General features: G+C 48.4%; 7 protein-coding genes across 7 annotated transcripts; 5 read left to right on the forward strand and 2 right to left on the reverse strand.

Annotated features, from left to right (window-relative positions):
- Window positions 1-416: 416 nt before the first annotated feature.
- On the reverse strand, window positions 417-1,813 carry LHYA1_G001324 (uncharacterized protein; the record flags this gene model as incomplete). The annotated part of the gene is made up of 3 exons (XM_031146308.1): window positions 417-1,604; window positions 1,651-1,699; window positions 1,752-1,813. The coding sequence occupies 3 exons, from the start codon at window positions 1,811-1,813 to the stop codon at window positions 417-419; spliced, it is 1,299 nt and encodes a 432-aa protein (XP_031008755.1).
- A 2,032-nt stretch (window positions 1,814-3,845) lies between these two features.
- LHYA1_G001325 (UPF0658 Golgi apparatus membrane protein) lies at window positions 3,846-5,116 on the forward strand (the record flags this gene model as incomplete). Its single annotated transcript, XM_031146309.1, has 3 exons — window positions 3,846-3,961; window positions 4,013-4,565; window positions 4,616-5,116. Coding segments are annotated over 3 exons (1,170 nt in total), but the record flags the coding sequence as incomplete, so codon positions are not given.
- Window positions 5,117-5,910: 794 nt separating this feature from the next.
- Window positions 5,911-6,925, forward strand: paaF (2,3-dehydroadipyl-CoA hydratase; the record flags this gene model as incomplete). Its single annotated transcript, XM_031146310.1, has 2 exons — window positions 5,911-6,384; window positions 6,479-6,925. The coding sequence occupies 2 exons, from the start codon at window positions 5,911-5,913 to the stop codon at window positions 6,923-6,925; spliced, it is 921 nt and encodes a 306-aa protein (XP_031008753.1).
- A 399-nt stretch (window positions 6,926-7,324) lies between these two features.
- On the forward strand, window positions 7,325-7,784 carry LHYA1_G001327 (RutC family protein; the record flags this gene model as incomplete). The annotated part of the gene is made up of 2 exons (XM_031146311.1): window positions 7,325-7,483; window positions 7,548-7,784. The coding sequence occupies 2 exons, from the start codon at window positions 7,325-7,327 to the stop codon at window positions 7,782-7,784; spliced, it is 396 nt and encodes a 131-aa protein (XP_031008754.1).
- Window positions 7,785-8,446: 662 nt separating this feature from the next.
- LHYA1_G001328 (uncharacterized protein) lies at window positions 8,447-10,249 on the forward strand (the record flags this gene model as incomplete). The annotated part of the gene is made up of 2 exons (XM_031146312.1): window positions 8,447-9,254; window positions 9,306-10,249. 2 exons carry the CDS (start codon window positions 8,447-8,449, stop codon window positions 10,247-10,249), a joined length of 1,752 nt encoding a protein of 583 aa, XP_031008751.1.
- A 239-nt stretch (window positions 10,250-10,488) lies between these two features.
- On the reverse strand, window positions 10,489-12,167 carry CGPB (Cutinase palindrome-binding protein; the record flags this gene model as incomplete). Its single annotated transcript, XM_031146313.1, has 4 exons — window positions 10,489-10,625; window positions 10,673-11,900; window positions 11,963-12,065; window positions 12,115-12,167. The coding sequence occupies 4 exons, from the start codon at window positions 12,165-12,167 to the stop codon at window positions 10,489-10,491; spliced, it is 1,521 nt and encodes a 506-aa protein (XP_031008752.1).
- An 840-nt stretch (window positions 12,168-13,007) lies between these two features.
- Window positions 13,008-17,142, forward strand: RAD50 (DNA repair protein RAD50; the record flags this gene model as incomplete). Its single annotated transcript, XM_031146314.1, has 5 exons — window positions 13,008-13,012; window positions 13,101-13,191; window positions 13,239-13,322; window positions 13,368-16,844; window positions 16,888-17,142. The coding sequence occupies 5 exons, from the start codon at window positions 13,008-13,010 to the stop codon at window positions 17,140-17,142; spliced, it is 3,912 nt and encodes a 1,303-aa protein (XP_031008717.1).
- Window positions 17,143-17,628: the final 486 nt, after the last annotated feature.

Genomic DNA, 17,628 nt, shown 5'->3' on the forward strand with positions numbered 1-17,628 from the left:
AGTCCCTTCAAAGTCGATCCTTCTGATCTGACTACAACAAATAAATCTTCACAGCTTCCTTCTCTTCTCCATCGGAAAAGTACCTCGCTTACTGTAATCTTACTTACATCACCTAAAAATAGCCGGAACGGGAAACGGCAATCACAAGCTGGCTAGACACATGCCGAAACTTCTCCACTCCGGCTCTAACATTCCGAGCGGCCATTCAGGCTCAAATAATATGTTTCCTTGTTGCAATTCGCAGTTTTGGGTCTTGGCATGCTTGGCATATCCAATTGGGCTGGCTGCACGGAGTAATTGAGTTATTTTTATGTCATGTGATTCGTGTTGTAATCTATAGACTCCGTACAGTACAAGTGAGGAAATACCGAAAAGACTCCAAGCAACGCCATGGAAATTGAGATCCCTTGATCTGATCAGATAGTAGGAGCATCAACAGCATCAGGACCCTTATCCTCACCTTCCTCGCTGATTTTCTTTACATCCTCCATCCTGCCATCCGCATCTACTAGAACCATATCATCGTCATCATCTGCTGTGGAATCTTCTTTGACCCTCTTCTCATCAGCGCCTATTTCCTCCTCTGCATCCCTCTTCGGTGTACTAGGAGTCTCAAGCTGATCCTCTTTCTTCACATCCTCATCCTCGTCCTTGACTTCAGCTTTCCTGCCAACAGCAGCCTCAACATCAATCCCCTGCCTAATAACCCCCGATCCCGTCCTCTCAAGCCCAGGCTGCGGCCCCGTATCGTCCATGCCAATCTCCTCTGGCCCCCTCGCGTGCGGCGCCTCATTCTCCTCTCCCATCCTATCACTATCCCCCGTCCCTCTAACTCCCAACTGCGTAGCCGGCACTACACCCGCCCTCTGTTCCTGCCTCAATAACTCTCCTTGCGTGACCCCTCCCTCTGCGCGTAGAATTGAATCCACACCAGACGCGGGGTTTTCTTTCGTAGCAGACGAGACGCCGTTCACGGATACAGATACCGTCTCGATACCACCCATGCCATTGGGCCCATCGATCATCTCCGTGCTCTCCGTCTTGACTTCCCCTTCCAACGGCGAATGCGTGCCACTCCCACTCGCATTCTTGCTCAACCACGGGATCGGCGTAAGCAGCGCTCCTCCTAGTGATTCATCGGACTCTAGATTGGACTGTGCTGATGGGGGTTTGCCCCAGGATATAGATAGGGGATCGAGGCCGGTGGTGGAAGGGTTGGAGATTGCGGGTGGGAGGGGGAATATGTGTGCGCCGGATGAGACGTGGACGACGCGGTCGACGGCGTGGAGGTAGGTGGGGAGGGATCGGTAGTGCTTGTGCGGGGTGAGGATTAGTTCTGCGAGCCGTTGTATGGTGTGGGGTGGGTATTTGGAGAAGAGGGATTGGAGGGTTGTGGTTATGGAGTTTAGGAAGGCTTGGGTCTGGGAGGGGAGAGAGGTGGGTTTGGGTTTCGATTGGGGAGAGGCGTTTTCCTTGTCGAATGAGTCGGTGCTGGTTTGGCTGGATGGGTCTTCTTTTTTCGGTTGGGGCGGTGGTGATGATGGGATCTGGGAGGATGGTATGGAAGAGACAGGGGTTGGAATGGGGAATTCGGTTTCTACAATCTGTAACCTGTTAGAATTGGAAGCATGTAAGGAGGGGGATATATACCTTTTCTAATCTGGGGATCAATCGGGAAAGAAGACCAGGCCACAGCTCACTTCAAACATGTTAGACTGATCGAAATGCATTGAAAGGGTCAGAGATCCTACTAGTCCATCGACTTGCCATCTGCCAGGGCCTGCAATATTTGGTTATCTGTATCGAGGTCCATGGTTGGGTTTGCGACAGGAATGTATGTTTTGGTGTTGCTTCAATCGCAGTTTGACTTGAGCTCGGTGGAGGAGCTCGGTGGAGTGACGCGCAGGAGGCTGAAGTGGGGGATTTTGTCTAACTCAACAACAATAAACCCAGCCAGATTGTAGGAAGAATTGATAGATACCAACAGACCACATAAAAATCTACCTAATAGGAAGTAGCATATACTCCGTAGAATTCAAATCCGCAGAAGAAGTTCATTGTCACATGACCTGATCCACCAAAGGGAACCCACCCCTCCTGATCTAGCTCCCGCTGGCGCCCGCCTCCAGCTCGCCAACGGTATAAAGTCTCCATCCTCGCCCGCCTTTCCTGCTTTTTTTCTTTCTTCTTCATACTTACCTTCTTGAAGCTCTCTCAGATCATGAATTGAGAAGCTACAAAACGAAACCTCCATTGCACATCGGGGTGTTGAGATTTGTTGAGCTGTCTTCGGGCAACTCTTCGGGGGAATTTTTGATTGCTTCCACGGCTTGTCCGTTTGATTTTTCATTGAGCTCATCAGCTTCGCGCTGGGACTTGAAGAAGAAGAAGAAGAAGAAGAATATATATATTGAAGAATGATCTTTATTTTGAGCATTTTCGGCATGTAATCCATGTTGGGACAGTATTTCATGGCGGCTCTGAATATTGACTACTCAACTCGATGCAGTTTCAAATTAATAGCAGACGCATCTTCATCAACTCTTAATGAATGGTCCTCTTGATATATATGCAGCCCTGATGGTGACGGCGAAGTAATCAGATCAGCAACTGTAGATCCGAGCATGAATCCTTTGTTCGCATCACAGGCTCACAGCCCTATTATTAAATTAAATATTGATGGGGTACGTAAATACATACGGAGTATTCTTCGTACGGATATGATCGCTGGCTGGCTGATGCCGTGCGACACTGAGAGTTCCTAGATCACGGCACACTGAACTTGACACAAAGAACCAAAGCTTCCAAATATATACTCCCAAGAAACATTCAAGCCTACTTAGTACCAGCGATCAAACAACCGGTCCAGAGTCCTTTAATCAATGTTTATGCCTTTGTGAATCCGAGAGATTCCTAGATACGCTTTTACGAACTCAGCCTCGTTAAGTGGTAGAAGCGCTTACTCTGCCCCATTGCCAAGCAAAAAAGTAGGGCAGCCGGGCGAAACAGGACTGACTGCTGGCGATACAGGCGAGACAGAGCATGCTGGGCACTCAGCTGCGTCTTGGCTTGGTCTGGTCTGGTTGGTCTGGCCGTGCTAAATAAAGAGTCTCCCCCCATGATCACAATTGGAACGAACGATCCCATCTTTCGTTTGTTACTTCAAGTGCACATTTTAATATATTTCGAAAGTCTCCGCGACGCTGATTTATTCTCATTTATCGTACAGGAGGTGTCTACGGATTATAAATAGAGTTCCCGTGGCTGGGCTGGCATATCCACTGCGGCCGCGATTTCAGAGTCTGACCCTGACCCGCCCTGACCCCATCCATATCCGTACGAGCGTGCTAGAATACCAACGGCGCGGAAGAGTGAGAATCTTCTGATTCACACAACCTCCTCAATTTGTCTCATCCATCAGATTCATTCCATTCCCGACCTCTTCTACCTCCACCTCCATCTCCATCTCCACCCCAGTCCGCTATCCACCTCACCTCTTACTCACCCCACGCTCGTTGATACTGCCTACGAACACTTGGACTCCCTATCGCATACGAATCCTCCCTTTTACTTGTCTGCGAAAGAAGAACCCCTTCGCCACGCCGTCTGTTTCATCCCCGTTGCAACTAATCCCACGACGGCCATCAATTCGAGAACTCACCCTTCCTAGCCATTCTCAAATCGAATTCGCGCATTTGTCATTATCCTCGTATTGGCCCTAAAAATATACCCACCAACGCAATAACATATTGGACGTCGGCAAGCCATTCGCAGGCTTTACCTAAACCCACGAGACAGTCGACAGCTCCATAGAGAGCTTCCTAATCGTCAACGTGGCGTACAGGCAGGAATCTCGCAAAAGTCTGCTGCCAGACGCAGATGCTTATGGTGGTTATTTCTCTAGAGAAGGACTGACGCCTGCTGCATTACCCCCAAGACCTGCTCGAAACACAATGTACAGGTAAATTTTGATTCTTATCGTACGGAATTTAGCAGATTCTAATTGTTCTAGACCAAATACACCATGGACCTGGGCGTTTATGCTCGTGACGACCGCACAAGCTATCGTTGTATTGGTCATGGAATCGTATATCTTTGTTAGATTCCAGGAGAGTCTATTAGCAGGCAAAGACCACCCCACGATCCCTCTCGTCAAGACGATTCCCACATACCTCACATTATTTATTTTCGGATTCGTGTACGAATTGGTGCTGGTCTACGATGCTCTGCGACTAAAAAACACCATTCAAGTCATTGGACTGTGCTTCTACAACTGTGGGATGTTGATCTATGCTTCCATTCAGTATGACCAGGTCAACAAGGCTATCACGGGACTTCGTGACTGGGTTGGTCCCAAAACCAAGGAAGCATTGCCATACATAGCTCCCCAAGATGATGTTTGGTCAATCATTCGACCTTATATACTGGCAGTTCCGTGCATCATTGCATTCTTTACCATACTCATGTCGGTCATTGCTTGGAAACTTTACGATGAGTTTGCGTGGACAATCTACAAGCACATCAGTGCGGACCTCCGAATGAAGCGCCGGTTCTTGACTTTCCAGGTAAGAGATCAAATAAGTAATGTATTCTCCAGATACTAATTATTCTCTAGATCTACATCGCCATCTTGAAATTCGATTTCTTCTTCTTCCTAGGTTTTACGGTCCAGTTTCTTGTTATCGTCACCAATGTCACCGATACGGAATTTGGCCTTACTATTGCTGCGATCCCAATCACGGTCTTGATTCTGTTTATGGCTTCTTTTTGGACCCGCCGTGAAAACAAGTTTGGCATGGTCATTACTATCTTCATGTACTTTGCCGGTATGGCATATTTCATCTTCAAGCTCGCCAGGATGTATCAACCAGCCCACAGAGATTTCTACCTACCAGCGCGAAAGAATCTCACCAGTTTTGCTGTCATCACTATTGTTTTGATTGTTCTTACAATCATAAATGCGTGTTTCTGCACGGCCAACTTTGACAAAGGGTTGAAGCAACATGTTATGAAGCGTAAAATAGGTGGAGAGGAGGAGAAGTTGGACAATATGACCGAACTACCAGATCTTAAACCCGGGCATGCCGCAAATTCAAGCCGGATGACAATCGACTAGACTTGCAAATTCCTAGGATATGGAGCGAATTTGGAATGGGCAGGTTGTACCCATTTCATGTATACAGGAACGATAAAATGACGACTTTTCTTTTGTTTCTTGCGCGCATTTGTCTTGGCCAGTGTGGCATATCAAGGCTTGCTGGATCTCATACCCAAGGCGTTAGGACCCAATTCGATTGGTATTAGGGGTGTTTTCATTAGGATAGGAATGCACTGAGTGTAAGCTTATCAGAAATTAAGCTACTTCTACATGAAATATATCCCTCATTGGCCTTGGTGCTGATTTGAATACCTTTCCAAGACGAAACGATTCGAACTCGGGAGTGATGTTGTAAATTCGATTAAGTATCGTCTCATGGTATAGGAAACCAAAGTCTGCTGATGATTAATCGGTGTAAGGACACGCCCTCGGATCTTGATCTTCGCAAGCAGAACTACAAACTTCAGAAGTCATCGCTAGGTGATTCTTCCAATTTCTATTGCTGGGGTCCTGGACAAGTGCAAGGGGAAACATGCTACTACTTCCCTAGGTACATGACCCCGCCGGAAGCTTTACCATAGTGGGCCTCGGTCTGCCGGCTCAACTTCCCCGGATTTTCTATTGACCTCCGCATTTCACTTTTATAAACTTATATAAACTTTAGTTCAAATTGATGATAAACTAAACGGTTGCATTTCTCTATTTCAAACCCAACCTACTGACAAGTCATCCAGTACCCATCTCACAATCCACCCCACAAAGAAGAAAGCTACCCCTCCCTAAAGCTCCCCCTCGCTCAATCAACCACCAACATGTCCTCTCCCCCACCATCCTACACAACCCTCACCCTCCCCGACATATGCCTCTCCCATATCCCCGCCTCCTCTCCCACACCTACGCCCGTTATCCTCATAACCCTCTACCGCCCCACCTCCCACAACGCCTTCACAGACGCCATGGCCGCGTCCCTCGTCAGCGCCCTGGACCTGCTCTCCCACGACCCCCGCGTAAAAGCCATCGTAGTAACTGGGCATGGCCGCATCTTCTGCGCTGGCGCTGATCTAGGCGTAGGCCTTGCATATAAACAAGACACGGCGCGCACGCATCGCGATGGCGGCGGCATGGTAGCGTTGGCTGTACACAGGTGTTTGAAACCGGTCATCGCGGCTGTAAATGGGAGTGCGGTGGGTGTGGGCGTTACGATGACGTTGCCAATGAATATTAGGGTTGTGAGCGAGAAGGCGAAGATTGGGTTTGTGTTTGCGAGGAGGGGGATTGTTATGGAGGTATGTATATGTATATACCTACCCACCTAGCTATGTATCTCGGATGAGGGGTTGGGGATGGAGATCATGCTAATGGCTCATATGCTTGTAATAGGCTGCGAGTTCGTATTTTCTGCCCAGGCTGATTGGGCTTAGCAAAGCGATGCATCTTATTACCGCAGGCAGCGTATATCCAGCCACTCATCCTCTGCTCCGCGAACTCTTTACGGAAATCGTGCCGGAAGATCAAGTTCTCCCCAGAGCGTTGGAACTTGCACAGGATATAGCGCGGAATACTAGTGTGGTTAGTACGCATCTGATGAAGGATTTGATGTGGAGGAATCCTGGGACTGCGGAGGGCACGCATTTGCTTGATTCCAAGATACTTCTGGAGCTGTTTGATGGGAGGGATAAGTTGGAGGGAATAGAGAGCTTTTTGCAGAAGAGGAGTCCGGAGTTTAAGGGGAATATGTTGGAAAATGCACCAAGTGTTTGGCCTTGGTGGGAACCGATTGATATTAAAGCTCCTGTTTCTGCTGCGGATGTCAAGTCGAAGCTTTGAGAGAATGGTCTGTGGTTTTGGCGTGTCTAATTCTCCTCAGAAATAGTAAAAGACCTCCGAATTAATAAGTTCGGCTTTTGAAAGAGCTCTGCCAGCGAGTCACTGGCAGTGATGTCCGAGTTTATACACCATCAACAAACTTCCAACTCCCTGTTCGAAACAAAGTTATACCTTAGACATGGTATTAGTTCTTAGTATCTTGCTTTACTAGTATATTAGTACCAAAATATAGAAGATTCAGTCCACGTCACACAAAAAGAACAGGGGACCATTGGCTCGTTCTCACTAATCGAGGCGCATCCATCCCACCTTTGCCCCACCTCTTGATAGACAAAACATCACAACACAACCAACAAAACTCAATTCCCATCCTCATATAAAAAACCCCAAATCGCAACCATGGTCCTCAAAGAAGCAGTCAAGACCGACAAGGCTCCCCTCCCCTTACCCTTCTTCTCGCAAGCCATCAAGTGCCAAGGAATGGTTTACTGCTCCGGCTCTATTGGCACGGATCCAGTAACCATGAAGCTCGTCGAAGGAGGTGTTGCAGATCGCACTGTAATTACTCCTTTCTCCTACTTGCATGGCGTTGAACCGAACCGAGAAGCTGACACGGGATTAGGAACAAGCACTCAAGAACCTCAGCGCGGTCCTCGAGGCAGCTGGCTCGTCCATCGACAACGCGGTTAAAGTGAATGTCTTCCTGACTAACATGGAGAACTTTGCTGCTATGAATAAAGTCTATGATGGGTTCTTTTCCAAGGAGCCGAAGCCGGTTCGGACTTGTGTTGCGGTGCATCAGTTACCGTTGGGTACTGGTGAGTCTTCCTACTATGGTTGTACGATGATGCATGGCTGAATTTCTGTTTTAGATGTTGAGATTGAACTTACGGCCCATTTGTGAGGTTTCCATCCTTTCATGGAGGGCAAATGAGGACTGATTTTTAAGTGAAGGGCAGTCCAAAGCCAGGCTGTGAATGCATTAGGGGGGGATTGGTGATGAATGCGTTGAGAAATCATCAACATGGCTGTCATGAAAGCCCTCAGAATAATATTCATGGTTTTGGAAACACTTCTAGATTGGTCCGTTTTTGTGACTTTACTGGGAAGTCCCATTATTACATTCTCAAATATTGCCTCTTGATTGGTCATTCTTTCTTGTTATTGTTTCATTCCTAAAGCAGCTGGAGGAATGTTGCTCTTGATGCCAATTATCTCCCCTTTGAACGTTTGTACGGCGCATTCAGCTGAAACCGCCCAAGAACTTTCCTTTTCAATCATCCGTTGTCATGACAAATAAGTGGACGACAATATACTCAATGATTTGCAATTGGATTCGGCGGTTTTGACGTATCAAGGAAGCCCCCCAAAACCTCCAAAACATCCCACTTCAAACAAGTCAAGCACCTGGGGGAAGAAATTACAGATTGATAATCCACTTATAACAGCTCCTATTCAACCACCCAGAAAATTACACCAAGTAATCCGAGGTCGAGACGCCTAGCACAAGACCTACCTGACATGTCTTCAAAATCTCCTGCACACTACGAAGCTGCGAAAAGGAGAGAGCAAACTCAATCGGCAATAGGCAGGCTACTGACAGCTATGCCTGCCAAGTCCCAATATAAGAGTCCTCAGAATTCAACCACGATAGACACCAACCCACAGCCCATAGCTCTTCCCAAATGGTCGGCAGAGAACCAGTCGTATATCACCGCAAACATCAACGTCCTGCTGAGTAATGCGATTACAGCCCGGGAACGAGCAGACGCCAATGCTTACATTGAATCGCAAAGGGCCGGCACTACTAACACGCGACAAGGTGTGAAGCGACGACGAGACTCGGTTGCGAATGGTCAGCAGTCGCAGAAGCGGGCGAGGGGAAGTTCCAAAGAAGTTTTGAATCAATCTCCAACCAATGTATACGACCTGCCCAAACCTATCCAGATCCAATACTTCCCTCTCCCGATCAAGGATCGGGATGACCAATGGTACGGGGCGCTGTTCAAGCGGCTCTTTACTGATGTGATCAAGTTTGTCGATGACTACTTTGTGCTGCACGATCTCGAGCTCGGGGACTTCCACCAGCCGTGGGCATTGAAATGGAACCCGGAGTTCATCTTCTGGGCGGAGCAGGTTGCGGAGGATGATCCTCAGGTTGGGAGTTGGGACGAGCTGTTGAGGAATTCGTCGGAGCGGAAATGGTTCTTGGTTGCTATTTTGGTGAAGATTATCAAGGTGAAGATATTCGATGCGGATCTGTGGGGTGCGAATCAGCAGCAAAAGGAGTTGTTGCTCGCGCTTGAGAGATCGATGTTTCAACGAGATGGTATGTCAAAGTCTTGCGCGTGTATTCAAGATACCAGCTAACTCCAACCAGGATATACCCGTACAGCTCTACGTGCCGAGACGTGTCGTAGCATTATCGGCGCAAGGGCCGTCACGGAAAACTTCTACGAAGAGGTTGCGAAACTCAACGCCCAAGTATATCTCCTGCTCGAGCCCCTGACCAGCTACCTCTACCGCCTGGAGCCGTCCGACGGAAAGACAATCCCAGGCCCAGCCAACCAATACCAAAGCCTCCACAACCTCATCTCCTCAGCCGCCTACCTCTCCCTGGCCGTCCGCATGTCCCCCACCATCTTCTTCTGGGTCGACGTATCCCCCGGAACCTTCTACGACCAAGACGACCAAACGAGCCTCGACAACATCTCCTACACCCGCAGCAAGCACGCCGTGACCAGCGCATATACCATTGCGCGTAGTCAATGGGTAGCTGAGAAACAGGAACTCGATGACCTAGTCGCGGACCTCGAAATGCGAGGCCAGATCACCACACGCAGGGGCACGAAAGCCAAGCAGAGACAAGCAGCCATGCAAACGCAAGCGCCGCGCCAACCGACCTACGAGTACCGCGCGATGGCCAAGATGGGCGTCTGGCCATCCATCAAGAGATTCAAGCCCGGGTCGGCAGCGGACGAGGAGCGCGAGAATGAGAACCCGCGCGAGAAGATCCCATTGTATATGAAGAACGGGTCGAGGGAGTATGAGATTAGCAAGGGAGCGGTGGTGTGCTATTATGGGAAGATGGGGAGGAGGCAGGATGGGAGGGTTGGCTTGGAGGAGTTTGTGGAGCTGAAGCAGAGGGAGTGGGATCCGACGGTGGGGATGGTGGTGGGGAAGAGGCCGATGATTGCTACGATTGTGGGGGCGTCGGCGTTGGGGATTCTGGCTTTGGCGTTCAAGTACCAGATTGCTGAGAAGACGGGGATTCATTTCCATTTTGGAGAGGCGGTTGATTTTATAAACGGGGTTGGGTTCTAGGGTTGGATCGTTTGCTTGGCTGCACTCCTACCGGGCTTTAATAGTAGTACTGTAATTCATCACTCATGAGGGAGGGTAGAGGCAGACTTTGTTTCCTTTTCATAATACCAGGAATATGTTCCCTACTAGTTTGGGTATCTTCGCGCGCTCCTAAACACCGGAGCCCAACCAGCGCCATATCGAAGATCCCAGAAGCTCCTTGCGCCTATAAGCAATTTATGCCGGAAATATGGAGGGTATCAACTACTGCTTCCATTGCCTGGTCCAGGGGGGCCGGGCCTCTTCTTTTCTTTCTTGGCCCATCGAAGACCGCATGCGTTGCAAAGTGTCTTTGGTCCACTGGGGCCTTTACGCCACTCAGGTGAATCGAGCGTGCCTGTCTAAGGTTAGGGATAAAAGTAAGATTGGAAACAAGGAACTTACCACAATCTGTACAGACATATTCATCTGGCAATTTGATCTTCTTCCTCTTGTCACTTGCTCTAGCTTCCTTGTCAACTGCTATCACAATTCCTGCATCTCCCTTTATCAAAGCTGGGCTTATATCTCCAGTGCTGATACCCTGACTCCTTTCTCCATCTTGATATCTCAAACCTGTCAGCATCTCGATAGTTTCAATGTGAGTAGCACCCTCGTAACGGGCCATCTTGTCTTTCATGGAATCCGGCCTACTACCCAAGTTGGCATCTTCAAGATTCTGGCGAGTAAGGGCAGCATTCAGATTCGAAGGTTTTGTAGGTGGGGGCATTGCCATTGATACTGGTAGCGATGTACCTATGGACGTTCCTCCAATAGTATCATTTTCCTCGGATTGGTTTTCGGACCGACCTTCCTTTTTGCGATGTCGATTAGCGTCGTCTGCCTCCTCTGCCTCTTCATTCTTCAATTCCTCGATCCGCTTCATCAACCGCTCATTCTCGATCTTGTGCTCAAGAAACGAGTCCAGTAGTGCTGCATTCTTGGTTGGATATGGGCGTGCCATCATAAAGAAGCCTCTACAGAAGCCTGCCGAATTGTTGGGCCCAAATTGTGCCGCCTCGGACGTGAGATGCGGATGCCCGTGAGATTCGAATATAGTATATGTATCATTTTTCCTCCTAAATCGATAGAAGAATCGTAGAGGATGGCCACTTGCAATCGACTCGTTAAACTCTCTGACAAATATCCCACTATCATCTGGATGTATGAAATCCACAATAAATTTGCCGACCAACTCTTCTTGAAGGTATCCCGTTAGGTGATTGCTGCTTGGAGAGAGATAGACTATTCGACCATCGGGCGTAAGAATGTGTAAGAAGTCCTTTAGTTCTTCGACCACCCTCTGCGACCAGTTCCTCCTCTTGGTAAATTCTGTGAGAGTACTGCCACCACTGAGTGTTGATTGAGCTCCGAAGCCGGTGGGCAGAGGGCCCGCACCAGCCCCCGTCATCTGCTCGAGTACAGAATTCGATCCAGACTTTGCCTTGTCATTCGACGATTCTAGACCACTATGCGGCATCGTATGATCCATTGAAGTGTAAGGCATTTGGCTTTGGCTTTGGCTATTGAGGTGGCCAGCGTCGAGCGTCAGTGGCATGTTATCGAAATCTGCGAGCATCCCCGCATCGTCCATCATTCCTGTCATTGAAATGTCATGTTCGTTGGAGCCGCCCTGAACATTTCATCAGTATCTCTTCGGGATAAGGACGGGAGGGAGGAGAGGGTGGCTAGTACCGCCGAGGCTGACAAGTCCGTGGGCAGTTCGATCATGCCCACGTCCGTGTACATGTAGGACGGATCCATTGCCAGATTGTTCATGTCCAGAGGTAGGAACGTGCTGGCAATATATAGAACAAATGCACATTCGAGGATCTGCAAAGGCGGACCTGCACCTGGCTTGGGGTTGATCGGATAGGAGGGGAGGAAGAATCCAGAGCATTGACATGGGCATGGGATGGGCTGGGCTTGGAGTGGCGATCTGATACAATACCGGTACCTATCTATGTACATTCAGGGTCTTTTAGCGTGCCGTGCTTCAATTATGCGGAGGCGGTGGCAGGGCTCTACGGAGGAGTCTACAGTGCAGTGCGGTGTAAACAGTTTGCACCCATGTCTTGCTTTCTTAGCGAAGCTAGAAGTGGCGTAAATCTAACGCAAATCAGTCAAGCGGCTACTTTTCTTACTTAGCCACAAAGACATGGGTTCAAGCCTTTTGCGCCCCACTACCACTCCACTGTAGGTACGGAATACATACGGAATAGGTACCTAGGTACATGATACAAAATTACGGAAGTACATGGGATAAGGTAAGTACCTAGGTACCTATTTCTGAAGCTTTGAAAAGAGCAAGCATCGCTTTCACGGAAAGGGTAATATCCGAAGAGAAAGAGATCTAGATTCCGTTTGATAATTCATCCATATCTCAAGTCTACAACTCAAATCACACAGATGTTGCAGCTAGATTGACTTACAGCATGTTCCGATGGGGCACGTGATAGGGCGCAGAAGCCTGTCGCGTCCACTATAAGTAAAGCTCTCGCGTCGTACCTGAGCTCGTCAACACCACTTCCATCAGATTGACAGAGTCTGGCAACGCATGAGATATTCTTTTGGCTTGGGCACCCAGCCGCATAGGCAATATACAAGATGTAAGTACAGTCTGCCATCCCTCCTTCAAGAGCTCTGGCTAATCATACCAGGTGTAAGTAACCTTTAGGCAAACGGGCTCCGGACCGAAAGACTAACCCTCACGATAGCTTCCATCGACAGGTTGAAGATTATGGGGTAAATCTCATGTCATTACACTGTTGAATCTATCACCACAGGTGTAACATCTTTCGCTTGCTTCTTTGCTAACTACCTATCTATCCAGAGTCCGCTCCTTCGACAATACCCGTGGGGAGATTATTATCTTCCACACCCCCTTGACCCTCATCGTCGGATTCAATGGCTCTGGCAAGACCGTATGCATAACTCCTGCCGAAATAATACTGTGCTAAACCTTCTACAGACTATCATCGAATGCCTCAAGTATGCCACCACCGGTCAACAACCCCCCAATAGCGTCAAAGGTGCCTTTATTCATGACCCCAAGGTAGGACTTATTGCATAATCTAGTCTCACACTAACATATTGGCAGCTCTGCGGCGAAAAGGAGGTTATGGCACAAGTTAAGCTACGATTGAAGGACACCCAAGGAAACAAAGTCGTTGTCACAAGAAGTGTATCGCTCACTTCTCAGAGAGGAGGAGCATATAAGATGACAACTCTCGACGGCAATCTCCTCATCGACAAAAATGGCGAACGGACTTCAACCTCCAACAAAGTGGCCGGAATGAATGAGGCTATGCTCGATTTCCTTGGGGTATCCCCAGCAATCTTGGACAACGTCATCTTCTGCCACCAAGATGATTCGCTGTGGCCAATGAGCGATCCTTTGTCCCTGAAGAAGAAGTTCGACTTGATATTCGATGCCTCGAAATACACAAAGGTCATCGACAATCTCAAGGTTGTACGGAAGAAGTATATGGAGGATGTGAGGCTTCTCGAGCAGACCGAAAGAACCGAAAAGGTCAACAAGGAAAAGGGCGAGAGGTTGGTAAAGAAGACCGACGTACTCCAGGAAGTGGTGGGTGAACTTGTAAAGGAACTCGCGGTTCTCGATCAAGAAATAAAGGATGCTGGGGCGGTTGCGATGCAGAAGCGCAAGGATGCAAAGAAGGCTTCCACTGCTGTTGAGGATCTAAAAGCGAAGACTCAAAAGGCAGAAGGTGTACAGGAGAGCATTGACAGCCTAAAGAGTTATATGGCTGAACTCCAAGACTCGGACGAATGGCTAGAGTCTACCATTGCACAGTACAGCGAACGAATGGCTGAATATGAGGAGGAGCAGAATGGTTGTACTGTGGAGTATTCCGAACTTAAAAGTTTCGTCAAGGATCTTGGGCGGCAAATGTCTCAAAAGCAGGCGGAGCAGGGTCAACATCAAGCTCAGAAGGAACAACATGAGAGAAACCTCGAGAATCGAGTACAACTCATCAAGGAATCTGCTCGCCGCCATGGTGTGAGGGGATATGAGGGTGATGTTGACTCGGACCAGATTCAGGACTTCATCTCGCGGATAGTCAAGGCTTCCAAAGACAAGGATCGAGAGCTAGAGCGAATCAGAAAGATCACCAGCGACGAAATGGACGAAGCACAGGCCGCCATCAACGATCTTGAGCAACGTCGGAATACTCAAACTCAATCCAAAATCTTCTCTCGACAAACCATTGGAAAGAATGAGACGGAAACTAATGCGAAGCAGAAATCGATGGGCACTATCAAGATGGACGAAGGCACAAAGGCCGGACTTGTAACCTCACGAAATGATGTTCAGGAACGACTTCAAAAAATGGATGCCGACTATGAAGCTGCAGCTTGGGATCAGAATCTGAAAAAGGGGCACACCAGCCTTGCAGAGTTGAAGGAGGAGTCAAGAAAGCTCGTCGATGAGATTACCCAAGTCACCAACCAATCCAGCGCTCGGGCTCAACTTGATCTGGCCAAGAAGAATGCCAAGCAACAACAGTCGAGTCTTGACACCATGAAGGCTACTCACAACGGCGATTTGGTGTCGGTAGTTGGTACGGACTGGCGTGTTGACACTTTGGAGCGTGAGTTCTACACTGTCGTTGAGCAACGAGCTCGAGATGTTGCAGATGCCAAGAAGCAGCACGAAGGAGTCAAGGATGAGTACAACAGAATTGACTACCAGCTGAAGCAAGCCCGCGAGGACTTGAAGAAGAACAAGGAAACAATGCAGCAATGCGAGACTGCAGTATTAGCGTCCATTACCACTTCTGACGATAAATCCCTTACCAGTGTCGAAGACTACCAGACTGAGCTCGAGAGCCTGGAAAGCGAGCGCGATGACTTCAAGACGCAAGTTGATGGCGCGGATTTCGCCACGAAATATTTCAAAGAATGTCTTGGGTATCTAAACAAAAACAACGCCTGTAGACTCTGCACTCGAAAGTTTGCCGATCAGAAGGAACAATCGACAGCTATGCAAAAGATTAACGCTCGTCTCACCAAACTTGCGGAGGACGAGCTTCAAAAAGAGCTTGATAGCCTCGAGGAAGATCTTCGCAAGGCAAACTCGGCGCGATCACAATATGAGAAATACAATACCCTCAAGGCCGAATTGCCATCGCTTGAGATGGAGGTGCAGAAGCTTGACAATGCAAAGGCAGTTGCTCTTACACGGCTCGAAAAGCATGATAGCGTGGTGAGCGTGGCAGAGTCAACGAAGAGAGACATCGAGGCACTCACCGAGACTGTTCGTGCCATCTCTCTATGCAGCAGCGAGATTGTCAAGCATGAAAGTGATGTGACGAGACTTTCCTCGCAGCAATCTCTGTCTGGGGGTACTCGAAGTACAGATGAGATCCAGCAGCAGATGGCAGCTTGTGACGAGCAAATTCGAGCACTTGAAGCCAAAATCGAAAAGATGTCTAGTAACAAAGAGAAAGCCAAGACCGCTAGGATTGATCTCGAGAGAGAATCAGATGCCCTTTCTAGCAAGATCACTTCCGCCGACCACCTTCTCGAGAACAAGCGCGGCCTGCTTTCCAGAATCGAGGAACTCCGTGAGAGTACCACCCAACTTCGTGAATCCATTCAACAAGCTGATTCTGAGCTTGGACTTTTGGGCCCCCAAATTGACAAGGCAACAGCTCAACTCAAGAAGGTGCAGGCACGTGGTCGTACCAAGGAAAACGAGGTTCAGACTGACAAGAATGCTCTATCTGAGACTGTGAGCAAGATTGACATGATTGAAGGCAATGTCAACCAATACATCGACGCGGGCGGTCCAGGAAAACTTGCATCTTGTCAACGCGAGATCAAGGCCATCGAGCAAGAACAGAATCGGGTTGAGAGCGATTTAGTCAAGGTCACCGAGAGAGCTAATAAGCTAAAAGACCTACTCAGTGACAGCGAAAATACCTTGAGAAGCATGAAGGACAATGTGAGATACCGCAAGTTTCTTCAACAACTCAAGGTGCTGCAGAATGAGATTGGAGAATTGGAGTTGCGCAACGTCGCAGATGATTGGGAGCAGCTTGAGCATGAAGCTGTCAGAGCTGAGAAGATGTATCAGAATCTTATTGCTAAGCGAGGCCCGGTCTTTGGTGAGATCAAGTCTAAGGATGAGGAGTTGAGGAAGTACTTGACGGAATGGGATACCGACTACAAAGATGCTGCTGTGCGATATCGTCAGGCTCTTGTGAACTTGACAAGCACAAAAGCTGTTACCGATGACGTTGCCAAGTTACACAAGGCAGTCGACCAGGCGATTATGAAGTACCATAGCATGAAGATGGAGGAGATCAATGCAATTGCGAGTGACCTCTGGCAAAAGACATACCAAGGTACTGACATTGACACAATCATGATTCGCTCTGATGACGATGAGGAGTCGACAGTCGCGCGAAATTCCTACAAGTACCGCGTGGTGATGGTTAAGCAGGACACAGAGATGGATATGCGTGGTCGATGTAGTGCCGGGCAAAAGGTGCTTGCATGTATTATCATTCGTTTGGCACTTGCAGAATGTTTTGGAGTCAACTGTGGAGTAAGTACCCTATCTGCTTTCTTGACTTTTCTAACGATAAAAGATTATTGCGCTCGACGAACCTACTACGAACCTCGACCAGGACAATATCCAGGCTCTGGCTAAGGCTTTGCATGGAATCATCGAGGCTCGCAAGCACCAAGCCAACTTCCAACTCATCATCATCACTCACGATGAGGAGTTCTTGAAGCATGTGCATTGTAATGACTTTACTGAGCACTATTACCGTGTTAGTAGAGATGACAGGCAGAAGAGTGTGATTGAGAGACAGCCTATTACTGATATTATGGCATCTTGAGGGGTATTTAATCGGCGTATTTGGGATGGGCATATGGTGTTATGGGTTGCTCTGGATTGAGCTTGATATTGCATAGCTTCGGTGTTGATAAATGGTATGCATCATGATAATGAGAATAGAAGTATGAAATAGCCCACTGTTCTTGTGACTCCGTTCGGCAAGTCTTGTCCCAGAGTTCTGAAGACTTGAAATCACAGAACCAGGAATATAATGCCGGGGCAGCTGATGTGCTAGGGAGATGTTCTCTATCCGGTGTAGAGCTCAGTGGATTCGAGATTCTCTCCAAGCTTCCTTCTTCTTTGAAGAAATTGACCATAACGTGGTGCACTACACCAATGGACGAACATCTCGTTGAAAGCTTTCCTGTTTGATCTGAAGTTTGCAGCGCAAGACTAATATACCAATCAAATAGGCGTCCCTGAGCCTTGGTTGTCTCGTCTGGACTGGCGACTTTAACCAAAGCAGAGTGGTTGTTTTAGAAGGATT

This window comes from Lachnellula hyalina (assembly GCF_007821495.1).
Source record: "Lachnellula hyalina strain CBS 185.66 chromosome Unknown contig00012, whole genome shotgun sequence".
Lineage (NCBI taxonomy): Eukaryota > Fungi > Ascomycota > Leotiomycetes > Helotiales > Lachnaceae > Lachnellula > Lachnellula hyalina.